The 17,929-nt window shown below is 37.3% G+C and overlaps 1 protein-coding gene across 1 annotated transcript in view; it reads left to right on the top strand.

Moving 5' to 3' along the window:
• The window catches only part of LOC103155365 (protein diaphanous homolog 2-like), a 137,617-nt gene that overhangs the window by 34,601 nt on the left and 85,087 nt on the right, over positions 1-17,929 (top strand). Inside the window, exons 5-7 of the mRNA XM_016663504.1 lie at positions 1,897-1,998; positions 4,607-4,846; positions 11,435-11,564. Of these exons, the coding sequence (XP_016518990.1) occupies positions 1,897-1,998; positions 4,607-4,846; positions 11,435-11,564 (472 nt within the window). The remainder of the gene's footprint in view (positions 1-1,896; positions 1,999-4,606; positions 4,847-11,434; positions 11,565-17,929) is intronic.

The raw sequence follows: 17,929 nt of genomic DNA on the forward strand, positions 1-17,929 counted from the left end.
AATATGTTGAAGCTTGTGATTATGTGGTAAATGTGATTCTGTTGCAGAGCATCAGAGCAATTTTGACTGAACCAGGAGAATACATAAAACTTGAAATGGATTATCGCTTCAGTGTTGATTTTTTTTTTTTAGATTTCCATCCTTTTTTTTAATTTAAATTTTATCTGCGTCTCCTGATGCAATCAACAATATTTATTATTAAGGCAGCAGTAAGGCACTGCAGACTCTAATTGGGGCTTTGGATAAAAAGCAAGCAACATTTGATTTAATGGCTGCATCCCAAACAAGGTTTCATGGCTTGCAGTATGGCTCACTGTTTTATACCACTGAATCCCCCGAGGGAAAGACAGAGATGTCATCATTAGTGGGCAGTAGACTATGGTTGTGTTGACTGTGATGGCTGCAGAGGTCTATAACTTGGTCAGCCAAGTCTGTGGCCCAGCAACGGCTTTTACTGTCCATTTTCCCTGTCTGTCTGTCTGGGTTCCCATCTGGACACGTGGTCCAGTGCCAGTCTGCTCCCGCTGAATAAATTTGAGGAGCTAATGAGCAAGGAAGCTCTGCAAAGACCTGGAAAAGGGCAGCTCTTTCTCTTCTCCACCTCCGAGGAAAAGGGAGGGAAAAGTCGCTGTGGTCAATTTTATTAACTTGGCTGACCTTCACACAAACAATTAACATTTACTGAAAACGCATCCCCTCCCATTATCTTCCTCATCTCCATCTTAATCTTCAACCTCGTCGCCACCAACTGCATGTTGTTTTTATTCTGCTTGTACAAAAGAAATTTATCAGGCGGCAGCAAATTAATGGCAAAGCCTTTGCTTGCTTTTCATAGACAATCGCAAGGTGATGTGCATTATGCAGCAGAAGGTCGGCTCTCTGAAGGTCGCTGACATGTTCGGTAATTGGCTCTAGGCCACAACTCGGAATCAAAAAGCAACAATTACCAGCAGTGATTTTGTGACCTAATCTGACTTTTCACATAACCAGACAACTTCAAAATATTCTCTTTGACCACTGCTCCAACAGAAATAAATATATATGATGATTCATAGAAATGAAATATGCCGTTGGTTATTTCTGAGCTGTAAAAAAAACAGACTTTTGTACTAATTAACCATTTGACATTACTGGATGAACTAGACTGGTAGATGAGGTGAAAAGTTAACTGAGCAGCATGTGAAAATATTTGTAGAGAATTTTGGATTACTTCAAATTCAGAAGTTTGCATATAATAAAATTACAGATCTTGTATCAGGTTGTCAGCCTAATATTAGTAAATTAACAACACTTAGTTTAATACGAAGCCCAATAGATTTATTTAAGATACAACTCAAACAGTCCAAGAAACTAAAACGTCTGAAAAAATAATTATTTACTTTCCCATTGAACCTATTTCATCTCACATTCAATGTAGCAAGGAGATTCTGTGAATTTATTTAGTAGCAAACAAAAAAATATTTTGCTTCCTTTAAGGATTATCAGGAAAAGCACTGGCGACTCTTTTCAGCACCAGGTGTGGGAGAAAAGGTACAACAAGGACATTTTGAAACACAAAAAAGCAGATTTTGTTTGAGGAAGTTTTCCTCTGAAGTTTTTGGGCTCTGCATCGATGTTATTTATTTTTCTTCCCAACATATGACAAGCAGAACAACAACATATATTCCTACGACACATACTGTCTGGAAAGAATATAAACATTCCACAAAAGGCTCAATTGAAATACTGTTTAATTAGGTAACACACGAAACGCACACTTGCTCTTTGGATTTGTTTCTTCTTTGTTTTCAGCTAAGCTGTCAGGCATTTTGTTCCTATCCTGACGAAAGCAGAAAATGAGAACTGCATTAACACTTATTTTCTTGTGTTTTTGTGTATGTGCCCTTTCATTTCCAGAACCTAATAAAGAACTTGCCTGAGCAGAAAGAACTGAGTGCTCTAGCGGAACTAAAAGGTGAATACGAGGAGCTTGTGGAGTCAGAGCAGTTCGGCATTGTGGTAAGTATAATTAGCTCTTGCCGAGTGGATTTTTGCACACTGTATCCAGTCACACTCGTACTTTATCTTCAAACACTTTCCGACATGCACAGTTAAACAGTGTATTATTATTATTTTTTTTCCCCAAAAGTTCTGTTTGGTCAGTAAGCCAGAATCAGTATTTTTCTTTTTCTTTCTTTTTTTTTTTTCTGGAGAGCAGTAATTTTTAATCAAACAAAAAAACAAACAAAAAGCTCTCAAACGGCGTCAAAACTGATAGTTCCGTCTCCAAATGACAGCGGCTTTTGTTGAAAGTCTTTTTGACTTGAGCAAAGAACAGTTCAATCAGTTCTGATGAGCGTTCAGCATTAAGAACTTTGTGGATGCGGCTCTTTGACATCAGCTGTCAATGTCATCTCGTGATAAAATCACCCCCTCAGGCTGTGTATGAATCCTGCCTGTTTAAAGGCCTTTGAAAAGCGCTCAGCTGTAGGCAACCAGCCTGGTGATGTATCCCAAAACTCCTATCAATTTACAATGAACATCCAAAAGTTCGATCTTCTCCACTTGCATAATAAATAACGCTGCTGCTGTTATATTCTCTTCTTGACACATGGTCTCCAGAAAGTAACCTGTTTCTTTTTTTTTACTCAAAGTAGCTTTTAAACAAAGAATGATTTATGTGTTGGGATACAGTCTGCAGTATTTTATCTATATATCTCAAGTTAATTGACATTGTTCATAACTTTTGCATAGTAATGGTAAAAGAAAGAAGGAATTTTTAAAAAGTAATTTGTATTTGTCAATGAATCATATCCTGGTGAGGTCAATGGAGTGGTGAATGTTGCTGGTACCTCAATGAATGGTTCTGAGGTTAAAGATAAAGACATCTTATCTTTAACCATTTTTATTAGCTAGAATTTAGATGCACATTTTACATTCAATTTAACTGAATAATATCAAACTTTCATATTGCTCTTGTGCAGTCTGAAAATAATAATGTATTTTCCAGTATCTAAAGTTTTTCTTTTGCTCTTTCACTGTTTTTCTGCTCTGTCATTCTGTCTTTTGCTCATTGTGACCTATCGGTTAAAAGTTATATAGAGTTCTCATGTAGTCTAGAAGTATGAATTTCTTCTTTTTCTTTTCTTCCTCTTACTTCTTTTGCTCTTTGTTTTCTTTTGCTTTTTCTTTCACTCTCACTCATTCACTCTATTTGGGTCAAATGGTGGAATTGGGTTTTCCGAAAGGACGCCGATTCTAGACAAACATGACAACTAGTTTTGGAGATGATGAAAAAGAACAAGACACCGATTGATTTCTAGCCAAGAAGGCTGGTGAAATATCTTTCCAAAATTATCCTTCAAACTAACAAAGTGTTTTTGTAAAGTTGCAATTTGCTAAAGGACGTTTTGATATAGTGTGGTTGAATGTAGATTGAACCTGTTTGATTCAGAAAGAAATCCACATTAGTTTTCAATGCCACAAAGAGAACAGTTAAAAAAAAACAACTAAAAGCCTCAAATGAGCAGCATTCATACCCAGGTAAGTGCTATATTCTTCTACTGGTCTTACTGGGCTTATCACACTCATGTGATTGACTGGAATCTGTGAAGGGAAGTGAATCTTCCAGCTGATCTGACCTTTCCACTTAACTACAGCTCTAATTACTTTTTAATTACCAGCTCTTGTCATCCATTTACTGAATGACTGCCCTGCAGTGAAAAACAGAGACGTTACCTTTAAAGTACTCTTCTCAATAAGATCATAGATGTACACTGTATACTTTAACAAAACATATGTTCAGCCAGACCTGAAGAGTGCAGACGCGTTTCATCCAGATATAGTTCTTCTTTTCACACATCAAAAGCTTTCTTCTTGTGTTTTTAGAAGATGGAACGAAGCAAGAGGTTGCACTTTACCTCTTGATCTCACCTATGTTGTGATCACAACCCCCCCCTCCCCACCGATCAAGTCACTCCTCACTGCAGAGATATGTAGTTCCCCTGGGAAATAAGAGATGTTCCAGCTTTCCTCTTCCTCAGCTGTCGCCAACACGCTGCCTTTCAGCGTGATTCCTGCTCATTGTACACAAATCAGTTCTTGTGAGGTGGGACTCCGAGTGCTGATCTGTTTGAGTGTGCACTCCTAACATTTGTGCAGGGAGATCATAAGTATTTGTGTTGATGCACTTAAATTTTCTAGTTATCAGCAAAACATTAGTTAAATATTAGAAGGGAAGGTAAATGGGATACACCTTGTAGCTCAGCTGCAGCTATTCAATCATGTACTTGAAATTGTGAATGATATAAATTAATCAATATCTACATTAATAAAAGAAAAAGTGAACATCAATTTGTAATTTCCAAGAGGAGATTTAAGACAAACTATTTAAATTTATCCTTTCACTCCCACCCAACACAAATGACAGACTTTATTCCACTGAATCTTTACAAAACAAGTAAATTAGCAACTTGGAGATCATCTGGAAAGTTATTTTTGCTAACGTTTTGCTTCAAAGTTAGCACAAATACTAAACTGCAAAACAAAAACGTTGCAATTGGCGAACTAGTGGCGATAAACCCACCGCTGGAAATTACTCACTACGTATTTTCCTCTAACTTTGCAGATGAGTTCAGTAAAGCTGCTGCGGCCACGTCTCAGTGGCATTTTGTTCAAGCTGACGTTCGAGGAGCAGGTGAACAACATCCGGCCAGACATCATGAATGTGACGTTCGCCTGCGAGGAGGTGAAGAAGAGCGAAGGCTTCCGCAGACTCCTGGAGTTTGTGTTGCTGGTCGGCAATTACATGAATGCTGGCTCAAGGAACGCACAGACGTTTGGCTTCAACATCAGCTTCCTTTGCAAGGTAAGGCTCTGGCAAAACAGAAGAAAGTACTTTGTAGAACAGTCATCTGAAATAGATTGTTTCAAATGTTGCATCTGTGACGCAGCTAATTAATATACAAAGTTATTATGATGTAAAAGAGCAAACAGTATGGTATACATACAAACACACTTAGATACAATGTACAACTACTGTGCATCAGACAAAATTTGTGTCACGCAGCAATGTTTTAAGGTTTTATTATACAGATCCAAAGAGGCAATCTCCAGTCGCCTAATAGGAAAAATTGTAGTTGTCCTGAATTTGGCAGACACACTCAGTCTCTCAGTGAGTGTGCAAATCCAAATGCATAGAAGAAAAATATTGAAATAAACAAAAACATGCTCCCCACCGGCACTTGTTGTAAAAGCATGTCATTACCTTCAATACCCAGAGACTTGACAGGGTTTCTAATACCTTTCAAACTAAGTTCATCGAACGAGTTAGCTTGCAGCAAGGCGTCTGACGACTCCATTTTTACGACTCACAACACGGTTTAAATATTGTGTTGAGGGAGAAAGTAAAATAACCTACACATACCTGCTCTCTCTGCTTCAAAACATAAACTTAAATAATTACTTTTGAAGTCATCAGAGAAAACCAGCGAATTTTGAGCTGACTTGTGGAGTAAGGCAGTTAAATCGCTAAATGTTTGTGTGCCGAAGAGTTTTTGACTTTTATTGATGATATTCTTCTACAAATAGAAAAACATTTAAACATTATTTAACTCCATCATCTAGATATTCATCTAAGACAAGAGACGTTACCCTATTACTCTAAAAGCATCCCTAATATGTACCAGAATCTGCAAAAATGTACACTTATTTGTACAGCATCTAATTAGTAGTTGCAGAAGTAGGAGAGTTGCACTTTGTGACATAAAGCCAATTTGAGCACACTATGCTGGCATGCAGAAAGTCATTACAAGTCCTAAAAAATTGGATTTTATGTGATTAAAGGTAGAGTCAGGCGGAAGGGAAAATGAAACAAAACGTATGTGTGTGTATTTATTCAGCCCCATTTCTGCTCACTCTACCCTGTTGCGGAGAAGTTTAAAGTATACCAACCTAAAACGTAACATGAATGAACTTCAGCATGTCTTGTACATGCTTTTACTTTAAAATTAAACTAGTTTCTGACTGCAGCATGCATTTGTGTTTTCTCAGAAGTAACTCTGTTCTCTTTGCTCTCCTGGTGTGGCTCATTTCCCCCAAGCATCTCAGATCAGATTGAAGTTTGTTTTTCAAGGTCTGAGAAGCCACGGCTGTCCTTTGCACTGCACGATTTTTAACCAAACGACTGAACAGAAATAAACGGTTCTCTTCGCAGTCTATGCTTGGACTTATGGGTGGAAAACCCAGATAAGAGAGCAATAAATGCATTGTGAAGACTCCCTCCATTCAATGGAGACTTAAAGCCTGTTTGGATGATGTAGAAAAAGCTCTCCTGTGATGAAGGCAGCGTAGTATTCATGCAAGCCGAGTGAATCAGCGTGGAGTGTTGGTGTAGAGCCGGTAAACGCCTCGGGGGGCTGATTGGGCCATTATTGATGGACAAGAAAGAAAAAGTATGCTTTCTCACTTTAGTCAATCAAGTAAATGGCCCCCCGGGTGTCAGGTCTAGGGTACCTAATGCGCTCATCAGCGAGGAGGTTGATGATGGGAATGTGCAGGGGGGGGAAGGGCCCCTTCTGACCCACCTTCGCCTTCGATGTTTAGCTCCTCTGCTTTAATTCTGGTTTTGTGAGGAATGGAAAGTTTCCTGAAAGCGAGCTTGTTCTCATAAGCCCTCTCCGCTCATGGCCACGGAAGAATGCCCACAGAATCATGTCTGGAATGAAGCTCTTCCAGTCGCTAAAAAACACTTGCACTAAACCGAAAATCCTCTATGCGAGACATTCTCACTATTGAAAATGCCTCAGCGGTGCTTGGATAGGAGAAACGCAGAGCAGAGCCTAATGCAAAGAAAAGGAGCTGTAAAGAAATTAAACTGAGAATGGGTCATAGGGATTGTTATCTATTAAAAATTGACCATGTGTGCACAGGTGTATCTCCATAAATCTGTATTTTACACACATTAAAACACTAAATGGCAACATCAACTTTAGGTTGGAGGATCAGGGGAAACAATAATATATTTTGATATTCACATTAATGTAGTAGTTTAAAAAGAAAATTCAGTGCAATTTTTCAAAGGTATCAAAGATATGAAGAAGTAATTGTGCTCTTCCATTTTATTTCTTCTTTAGTTGGGAAGGGGGAGAATGTTCATCAGCTCCGTTCAATAATTGAACACCAAATGGCAATGATTCATGTTCCGTTTAAGTTCAGCAAAACGGGCCGTCTATTTAATTTAGTTGTTGAGTGTGTGACAGGGAGCCATACACCCAGAATTAGTGCATCAGTGTGTTTAAAGGAATATCTGTCTTTAAAGTTTAAATAACTGCAACAATTACCAGTCTCATTATACACTTCCTAATGAAAGCAAATCCGTCTGTACTGGGCTTCACATCTGTCTCTCTCGTATAGACGGAACCGTTGTGGCAATATTTGTAAATTTATGCAAACACAATGCTTATGTTCCTTTTACTTATTCACCTTTATGTACAGCTTCATAAACAGCAATAAAACATATTTGTTATCTGCTGCTGCCTTGGCATTAGGAATTAAGTTGACAAATCAACAATGATGCTAATATGAGGATTTTCCTTTCCTACCACGTCTTCCTTTGCCATTAATTGCTGCTTTATTTTATTGTAATTTTTAAATGATAAATATGCTAATAGGGAGACTTGTTTTCTTGTAATGTAGCTTAACTTTCTAAATGATCCTCTAAATTAATGTGTTGCACTCACTAGTGAAGGATTTGGAATAATTTTACCTCCGGGCTGTTTATGCTGTGAATTGAATCATATCCCTGGTGTGATTTGTTGCCAAAAACAAAACAATGGGGTATTGTTTTTGAGTCAACATCCAATGAAAATCTTTATTTGAAATTGAAATTTTTTTCACACAGTCCTTCTAGTTGTTCCATTAAAATAGGATGAGATGTGACATATTGTGACTGTGGCCTTTGTTTTCTGTTATTATGTCGTATACAAATGAAAAAAGTTGATAAAGGTGCAGAGAAAGTCGCTCGGGATGAAGTTAGCGGTTGCTGCTTGCTGCTGCTCGAAACATGTGACATAAATAATGACCTCCATAAACAAAAGCACAAAATTAAAAAAAATGATCCATTGTTGCTGTGCAACAATGGATCATTCCAGATATTTGGAAGTTATTTGGAAGCTGGAAGAGACCTCAAAGTAGTAAAATCAATGACATATAAAAACATTTAATAAAACTCAATTTTTTTTCCCCCAGTTATTTGAAAGCATTAACTCAAGTTTATAAACAAAACAAGAAGTCAAGCTCATGAGGTATTTGGTGAAACCAAAAATTGTGATTGGCTCGTCATCTACTGTTTACTATATTAGCTACAGCTAACACAATTAGCGCTAACTTGAAATCAAAACAAATTGGAAGTTGACGGGCAGATGTTTGAAATGACGATGAAGTGTCTTTAATGTTCACTCATAAAACTGGTGTGGTATGCATTCGTACTTCTACCACTTTACTCTGACACCCCTAATTAAAATCCAGTGTGCCAGTTTGAAGAAGCCGTGGTCGTTGGGCTGGCCTGCATGTGGTGCCTTCCCAAAGCATTCAGCAATATGCTGATGAATGTCAGGGTAATGATTTCCGATTAATAACCAGTTAAAAAGTTTCTAAGTGTTTCTGCCACAGATAATGAGTAGTCTTTCCAGCTTCTGTGGGAAAAAAAAAAAAATAGAAAATCATTATTTCCATCTCGACAAGAAAGTTTTATTGAAAGAGTTGCTTCTGGTCTGATTTTTTTGGCATTCAAACAAATTAGTAGTAGTTTCTTAATGACTTCAACTCTTTATTGTCTTTTTACCTTCTAAAACTTTTTATGGTGCATTAAACAATAAGTGTCACCGAATATATTACCAAGATACAGAGCCTGAAGGTGTGGTACTTAAATGAAATTATCCAACTTTAATTGAGTTGTTGGAAGATCTCAGCGATATGCATTTGCTTGCAGTGATCTTCGGACATTATTTGCAATATATTGTGCAGCTCTAATTACAGACCTTCAGTGTACTTTATTGAGGCGTTTAAGTGATTGACAAAAAAAAACAAAGTAGTACATAATCATAAAGTTGAAGAAAAATCATGGATTCTTTGCCAAATGTGCAGAACACAACAGGCAGACAGATGACAACAAAATGAACACTTTGTGTAATGGAGACGGGAGCACTGACCATTCCCCTCAACGCATGTAATCCGCCATGAAGCACAGCAATGGCAGAATCATGCTGGTGAGAGTTATTGGGGACATCAGCAAAGTTAACAGTGGGAATAGTTTAAAAGAAAACTTGTTACGGCAGAACAAAAACCCTAAACATAAAGCCAGACCTGCACTAAATTGATTCATATTAAATCAAAGTCAGGTGTTGGAATGGCCTATTCAAAGACCAGACCTGTGTGAATAGTTTTAGATGTGAACTTAGCAGGAGAAATTGACCCAAATCTAATTTTCTTTTTGCTCATATTCAACCCATACCTGACTTTTTCATGGCAGTCTGAACAACCCAAATCCGATTTGTTTTTATTTTTATTTGTGCCACTTTCATATGTGGAACTAAATGCGAACTAAATCCAAGCGTTTCAAAGTGTCTGCAGTCAGAACGGTCATGTGGCATTTTGTCTGACTTTCTAGTCATTGATGTGAGACATGCGTCATAATTCTGCACCAGAAGAAGAAGCCAGACGGGGTGAATCTGGAGATAAACAATGGCTGCGGCAAGCAGTGCCGACGTTTAACTTCCTTTTCTCTTCTTAGCTTTCTTCGTATAGTTATGATCTTATGGCATTACTGTCGTCTCCCATTGCTCTACAACTTTAAAATCGAGCTACAGATGGCGGGATCCGTCATTACCTAAACAGCGCTCTGCTGTGTGACTTCAGCGTTCCTCTTCTGCGCATGCGAGTTGCTTTGGGGTCTTAAACTGTTCACAAAGAAGTCTGATCACATTTAATCAGTAGTATGAATGTCTTTGCAAAAAAAAAACAAAAAAACATTTGATTCCTACAACTTGCTCTGTGAACATCCAGTAGCATCAGCCTATTTGGCTTTATCTTAATTTGCTACTCTTTTTAGGCCCTGTGTAGATTGTGCAGTGAGACTGATGTAAATTATTAAACAATCAAAATATTGAATGTATTTTTATTTAAAGTGTTCTGACTATCAGATGGCTTGGTCGTCATGCAAATCATGTGAACCATAAAGCATTTATCGGCACAGATCATAATATTTCCCTTTCGAAATGAGAGCGATTTCATTGACGTTAAAACATCAAACCTTATTTTTTGTTGTTGTTTTCAAAGTTTCTAAATACCATGAAAACAAAAGAAAACAATCATTTTCCAAATGTTTTATTTGATTATTCGAATCTTTTGCTAGGAACCAACTCACCTCACATTAATCATATTTATTAAGTTTCACTGATTAATTTTAATTAACCCATATTACCTAAAACACCAGGGCACGGGCGCCCACTGCTCTTAATGAAACCGCAGTATGGTGTGAGCACCAGCTGAGCTCACGCATTCACATTTCATCAGTGAAGCTTGGGGCAATAAAACCTGTTTACACACTCCATCCTTCGCTACCTTTTCAGTAAGCGCTGTGTTTGTGAATGTTTATAAATCAAATGGCTTCTGATAGTTATGAGACGTGCGAGAGAAGCAATGTTTCTGTCGGAAGATGAACAAACCCAAAATTCATTATCATGAAAGTAACTCGTGGCTCTCTCAATAACTGCTATCAGACAGGACAAATTGTCAGATCCTCTCACCGTTGCAGTATGTGTATCCTGTAATTGTTTCAGTATTACCGAAATGTGTGTTAATTAGCACATCCATTGTGTGCACATGCGTGGGCATCTCCAACTGCACCTTGTTTACCGCACAGATATCATCAGTGCAAGAACACCGAGGTGTGTTGTGCTAATTAGCTTTCCCAGCATGCCATTCGAACTGCATTGCAGCCACAGTGGGGAATGAATATGGAACAAGTTTTCTACGTGCTGATGTGAAGAATCACACTAACAGGTGCTCTGCTGATACGATGGTGTACTTTTCACTTTCTCACAGGTTTGAGATGTTATATACAACTACTGGCTGTGCTAAATTACATCATTGAGCCCTACAATTATTACCACTGACCACTGCTTCACCCCACTCATCTTGCGCCAGGATGATTTTTTTTTTCTTTTTGTGAAAGCAGACTACAAGCACATTACTGATCACTTGGAACCTAAAACATGTTCCCTCTGTCACATGAATCAATATTTGTACAGTAGAAGTGAAATGTGTCAGACTGTAAAGTGGGGGGATTTTACTGAAATAGATTTTCCTCCATTTATTCATCAATGAAATGTTTTTTAGGGGTTTTTTTACCTGCAAAACTGCAATTGAACGTATATTCTTTTTTTTTTCCTCCCAGCTACGAGACACTAAATCCATCAGTCACAACACAACACTTCTCCATTTCCTGGCTGAGAAGTGCGAAGAGAATCACCCAGAGATTTTGAAGTTTCCAGATGAACTGGAGCATGTGGAGAGTGCCAGCAAAGGTAGGCTTCTCTGTTTATATGAGCTAAGTTGTGTTCCACAGGGTACTACATGTCTGTCTGGGATAGGAAAACGTCTTCACTGTGCAGAAACTGAACAAAATACAGATACGAGTTCACTTTTTCCATTATTTTCTTCTTGCACTATATTTTTAGCACATTAAGGCCTTCCACGTGCACATTTCCCTCGACGACAGCTAGGCGTCTCTGTTTGTGACAGAAATAGAGCTGTTTAGTTGGACCGTGCTGTCATTCTCCCCGTCAATAATCTAATTCCACTTTAATTCCTTTCTCCAGCGTTCGGAGGAATCCCCTCAGGCTTATTTACTTTGTTAGTCTCTTAATTGGTCATTTAATCTAATTCAACTAATTATGCACTTGACTGAGGCTGCCAGCCATTGTGCTAGTCAAATGAAATAGTCTTCAAGCATTTTGGGCAGAAGGATGTCTGTATGATCGCATTTGGAATCATATAGGCGTCCGATAAGAAACCTGTTAATCGACTCAGCCCAGAAAATAAATACCTCAACTCGGCAGATATTTAAAGAGACGGGAAGTGTCTTGGACACACAACACATGCAGTTGCATTCAAAAATATTCACATCTTTTTAACCTTTGTACTTTTTGTCATGCTACATCCACGTTTAAAGCCGTTTTAGGTTACTTTGATAAATCTAATCATGTCTTAACTTGGTCCAGTTAAAGTCCAAGCTTAAATCTAGTGGAGAATTGGTGGCAAGATTCAAAACCAAAGCTATTTCTTGCAACCTGACTGAGCTGGAGCTGTTTTACAATGAAGAATGAACCTGAATTCAAGTTGTTTTCTTTCCTCTTCAGAACTATGTACTACTTTGTGTTGATCCGTCACATAAAATCCAAATAAAATTAGTTTCGGTAAGTGTTTGCAATGTGACAAAATTTGAAGAAGTTCTGTCTCGATGACCACATATAGCTTTTCAGTGAGATGCCTTCAGCAGCTTTACATGACCTTGACTGGACCAATAGTATTCAGTATAATTAGGTGTTTTACACAAGTACCGTTTAATCTTTTTTCTGTCAGCAGCTTTGATAAATATTGGAGCTTAATGATTTAACAATCTATTTTCCTGGATTTACTTTAGAGCAGATGACAGCAGTGATCAGAAGACACGTCATGTCTGAATATTGCTATTGATAGATTTTAATGTTGCTATAGATTGCTTGTGTATGTTTTTACTTATTTATCCAAGCCTTCAAATTGCCTGAGGTTTGGATAAACCTCATGAGTCCCCAATACAAGATGTATTTTCACCCTCAATACATTCAGTATCTGTACTCTCTCAATTTCAGGTTAATTGGTATTTTAAGTGACTTTTCTTAACTACATATTTCTGGTGAGTTGCATCTGACTTTGTCACACAATTTTTATTTAGAACTGACAAAACCCCCCCCAAAAAACTCACATTTATTCATTAATATATCCATCTATTCTGTGAAACACAGCTGCTGTTTATTTGGACAACTGGTGGCTGATAAAATAGTCTGATTAGAAGAAAATAGCATTGTAATTATAATTGTTCTTTCCGCCATTTAACAACATGAATATTATAAAACAATAAAGCATCCACTTTGCACATGTAATATGGGGCAAGCAGACAAGCAGAGGATGATTAAACAATAAAAAGGAAATTGTTGTACCTTGAATAAACCTTTGTTGAGCCTGTCACCCACTCGTCTGATTCATTTATTGTTTTGTTTTTGTGATTGTTGATTCTGAAAAGCTGGTGTGGGAGAACTCCATCTAAAGGACGATTTCTATGAAGGTCGCGGTCAGATTTAATCAAAGCGTCATCTTCCCTTGCAAATATTAAACAATTAATGCATGTGATTTAAATGTGCAATCAGCCCGGGGTAATTTAGAAAATTGTACTTCGTCCAACTTGATTGATTGCTCCAGACGGCTCCCCCACTTTTTAGTTTTTCTAAAGAAATAGCTTTGGATATCAGCTTTTTGTTTAGTTATTCCGTCAAAAATCAGCATTCTCCAAGAGTTGTCTGCACTGAGGAACATCCTTGTCCGATTGCAAGTTGGAGTCTAACAAGGAAGCAAGTCCTGCATTTCTAGATGTTCCCTTTGGCAACTCATTTCCTCTTTGGATTCTGCTCCTCTCAGATCTGCCTGTATGAAGGGCAGTTTTTATAAAATAATCATGTCCTCATGACAGGATTTAAGGTGTGTGGAGTTTTGACGGAGTCAAGGATAATTAGTTCAGTTGTTTTAAGCAATTATGTAATTTGTTAAGTTGGACAAATTCCTTTAAAAAGGTTAGCAGAACTAATATGTTTCTAATTTGTAAATATTTTTTATGTGTGCCTCAGTGAATTACTATATTATTGAAAAGTTAATTTCAGTAAGTCAGTTAAAACAGAATATGCATATATTTCAATTGTTTATTTTTGTTCATTTTGATGGTTTGCAGCTGATGAACCAATATTACAAGGCTTTGCTTTGCAACTTTCTCAAGGTTGGAGGTTTTCATTTTCATTGACCGTCTCTGTTTCCTTCCACTGAACTTTCCCTCAATGTGCTTAACTTCTCCCGGATTCTTCGGCAATAACATTTTGTTGTCATTGTTGATGAATGACAACATATAGTGGGGGTTTAACTCACTATATGCTGGTCAGCTATCGGGTTAGCTGTGTTTATCATCATGCTGGTACATTAGAAACCCTTTATTTATAGGACTTGGATGATATAACTTTCTCTTGAGGTTTCATTAGCTGTAATCATCAAATTGAACAGAAATAAAATGCTTAAAATATGTAGCTCTGTGCAATGAATCTGATAATTTCAGTTTTTTATTTTTATTTCATGAAATAACATTTGATGACATTCTCAATTGCTGTGATGCACCTGCAGAATTAGGGACTTCACAGCATATGCAGGCTTGATTCCCCACATTTAAAACACTTATTTTCTTCCCTTTCATTCCCAAAATGATGTATTCCATTCATGCTCAGACGCCACTGCGCTTGCCGGTTTCAAACATATACTGTAGAGCCCTTTGCAAAAGGTTTTAGGTGCTTTGGATGTCTGTGATGTTTACTTTCCATCTCCATCTGTGTGTAAATAGGAAGATGAGTTTCCAGTCTAGTTTTGCTGTTGCTTCCTGTGATTAAACTCTCAGGGCAGACGCGCTTTTAGTGTATGTACAGTTTATCTGCAGCAGGAACTCGTGAAATGAAGTAAAAGAGCAGTTAAAAAAAAAAAAAAAAGAATTAGGAAAATGAGGTTGCTGAAAGAAGCGACGGCTTCCTCTGAAAACCTAGCACTGTGACCAGATTTTTGCATAACAAGTCACAAGGCAGTCATCCCGCATTAGCAAGGTCTCTTTCTCTCTCTCCCTCTCTCCTGCTTTCTCTCTATCTCTCTCCCTGGCAGAAATCGTGCTGCAGACAAGTATTTCCAGATGGGCTGTCCAAGCTCCTCAGCAGAGGCATAAAGAAACAGACTAAAAAACACTGCTAGTCAGCCATGAAAAGTGAGTGCAGCAGACTAAAGAGACAGGGAGCTGCCATTTTTTTTTTCTTTTTTTTTTTTTTTCTTGGATTTTGAAGATTTCTTGTTGATTTATCAGTGGTAGAAAGCAGGCTGACCTTGGGACACCCACCTACTGCCCAGTGAAGTGGTGCTGATTAAAGATTGGCAGTCAGAAATGCAGCTTCTTTGATATCCTTCCATCCATGTATGAAAGCTGCTTGTATTGATGAAAGTACAAGTTGTGGTTGTCAACATTTATTTGGGAATTTTTTTCCCCCCGATTGGCTCATAAATAAAGAGGAACATCCTGTTCTTGTTTTTGCGGTACTGTGTCTGTGAATGCTGTTCACAGCTCTTGCTAATTTTGTGTATGATGCATTCAATTTGCATATACAGTAACTGTGTGGCATGGGCTTCATACCAACACAGGATCTACTGTTCTCTTTCCATACCCCTGACCTCATCTTCATAGTAACCCCTGAGCCTTCAGAGAGGTGTCATCGGCCAATTTGCCTTGTTGAATTTCCCCCAGAGATGAGCATGTGGGGACTGACAATGGGTACTAAGTATGTGTGGTGATTCCACTCAATCAGTGGCTCAGTGACGATCCGTCTTGACAATCCGGGAAAAAAGGAAATATGACACGAATGTTCTCATAAATCCATTTAGTATAAGGCATAGCCAAGGGCAAAGTACTTTGGAGCTTGTGAGAGAGAAAATGGAGAATGAGCAAAGAGGAGAAAAAAAAAAAAAAGATGAACTCTGAGGATATTAATACCACTGTGAATATATCTATTATCCACATTCATTTCAAGGCACTGCAGCATAATAAAGCAGTACCCATTTCCCATTTAAACTCTGAAGCAGTACTTGGCTCTGCATTACGTAGACAAAATGGCTTTCTGGATGGGGTGGGACACAGAAAGGATCATTTGTCTTTTGGTCTCCGTGGAATTGCAAGGAGCTGTGGGGTTCAGAAGATATTCCCTCATGCAGGCAGAGGGTAGCGAGTATTTCACTGAAATCAGGAGCAGCCGCTTGAGAATCCCTCTGAATTATTAAAACTAAACACATAAATATCACGGTGGTTAAGAAGCACCATTTCATTTTGTGTTGATGGAGTTAATTATTTAAAAATAAATGTTCTAAAATTATATTTATTTTATTTATAACAATATTTCTTCAGTTACTTTATTAAGTTTTTAACTGAACCACTAACTTTGTCGCTTGATTTATAAATATTAAATGAAATATAGGGGGAATTTACTCTGTGTGCCTTTTCCTTTAAATCTGTCTTTCGTGTAACAGTGATGAAATGCCATCTTTAACATTATTTTCCATGTTCTTGTTTTCACATTTAAGCTGAATAAAATCTAAGTTGTCCATTGATATTAGCCTGAATAGCAGTGCATATCTTCATGGTGTTACAGAGTTTTCAGTGAACATAATAGTATGTGACTCCAAATCTTCAGTTTATTGGTGCTAGCTTGTGTTTTTACATTTTGTACATCTCATTTCAAAATGACTCTGACTTTTCTTCCTCTTTTTTTTTTTTTTTTTCAGCAAGCGTAAGCATCCTTTTTTTCTTGGCAGTCAAAACATGTTCACTTAAGTGTAGGATTGGGTTGCATCTATTCTTTTAAACCTTCTTGAAAAAATTATACAGTGGGATGAATATTATTGTCTGCCTGGACAGTGTTGTAATATTGTTGCATGTACCACTGGGCATTTTGTTTATTTTAACCTTGCTGTCTTAGACTAAAGATGCAAGGAAAGTACTTGCCTCTTGTATGAATGTAGAACTTTAATAAAAAGTCACATTATTTTATTTAAAAATCAGTGGAGCTGTTCTATTGCTTTTGTTAGAAAAAGTCCTCAGCAAGCAGCTTATGACTGAAACTAAAACATGTTTTTTTTTTTTTTTACAGGTAATGTGCTCAAAACCATCATAATATGCAGTTTGGTTTTTGCTGGTGTTGCTGAGGTGTATTTTTTTGTTTTTGAACATTTCGAATTATTTTTAAAAAAAGATGAAAAAGGTGGATACACAAGGTGAGACGTAGGTTTAAGAAAATATTAACTTTTTTATATGATTTGAGCAAATCTACTGCATCACAAAATCATTTAAAGCAAAATGCCTTCAAAATAATAATAATAATAATAATAATAATAATAAAATAAACACATCTAGTGGATTAATCATGTTTTATCCAGGATTACAACCGCCTTGCTTAATGTTTTATTTGCATAGTCTTATTATTCTTTTATGGGGACAGGTCACACTCATAAGTTTACTTTATTGTAAAATTCCCAACCCTGGGAAATGTATTTGTCTCTTTTTACCTTTTTTTCTGTTGCTAGTGCCATAAAATCTACATTGTTACATTTAATCTCAGTGGACTAGCTCTCGGGTTTCACTGATATCCGTTAATGTTGATTTTTTTCTTTTGCTGTCATCTTCATGGTACCTAAATGATACCCCTGTACTACTGACAGAGGTTTCCAAGTGTATAAAAGCTACAACATGTCGTTTTGTTAGCAGATTTAGTTTGCAGTTCTTTATTAAACATGCATAGTACTTATTAGTATGCATGAAAAGTGTAGTAAAATAACGCCACTTCATGACTGAAGTGGTAGATGAACAAAGCTAAAGCAATCTCTACACCACTGATTTTTTAAATTTATTTATTTTTTTTTTATATTTGATGATCGTGTGCAAAGTATTAACTTACTGCTATAGAACAACCCAGCCTCACTTTATCTCATCATTTTGAAAAACAAACATTTTTGCTGTGGAATAGCCAAGAATTTCTTAGCCAGTAATACCAACACGCTTCTCTTTTTACAC

This window comes from Poecilia formosa, unplaced genomic scaffold, assembly GCF_000485575.1.
Source record: "Poecilia formosa unplaced genomic scaffold, Poecilia_formosa-5.1.2 Scaffold423, whole genome shotgun sequence".
Classification (NCBI taxonomy): Eukaryota; Metazoa; Chordata; class Actinopteri; order Cyprinodontiformes; family Poeciliidae; genus Poecilia; species Poecilia formosa.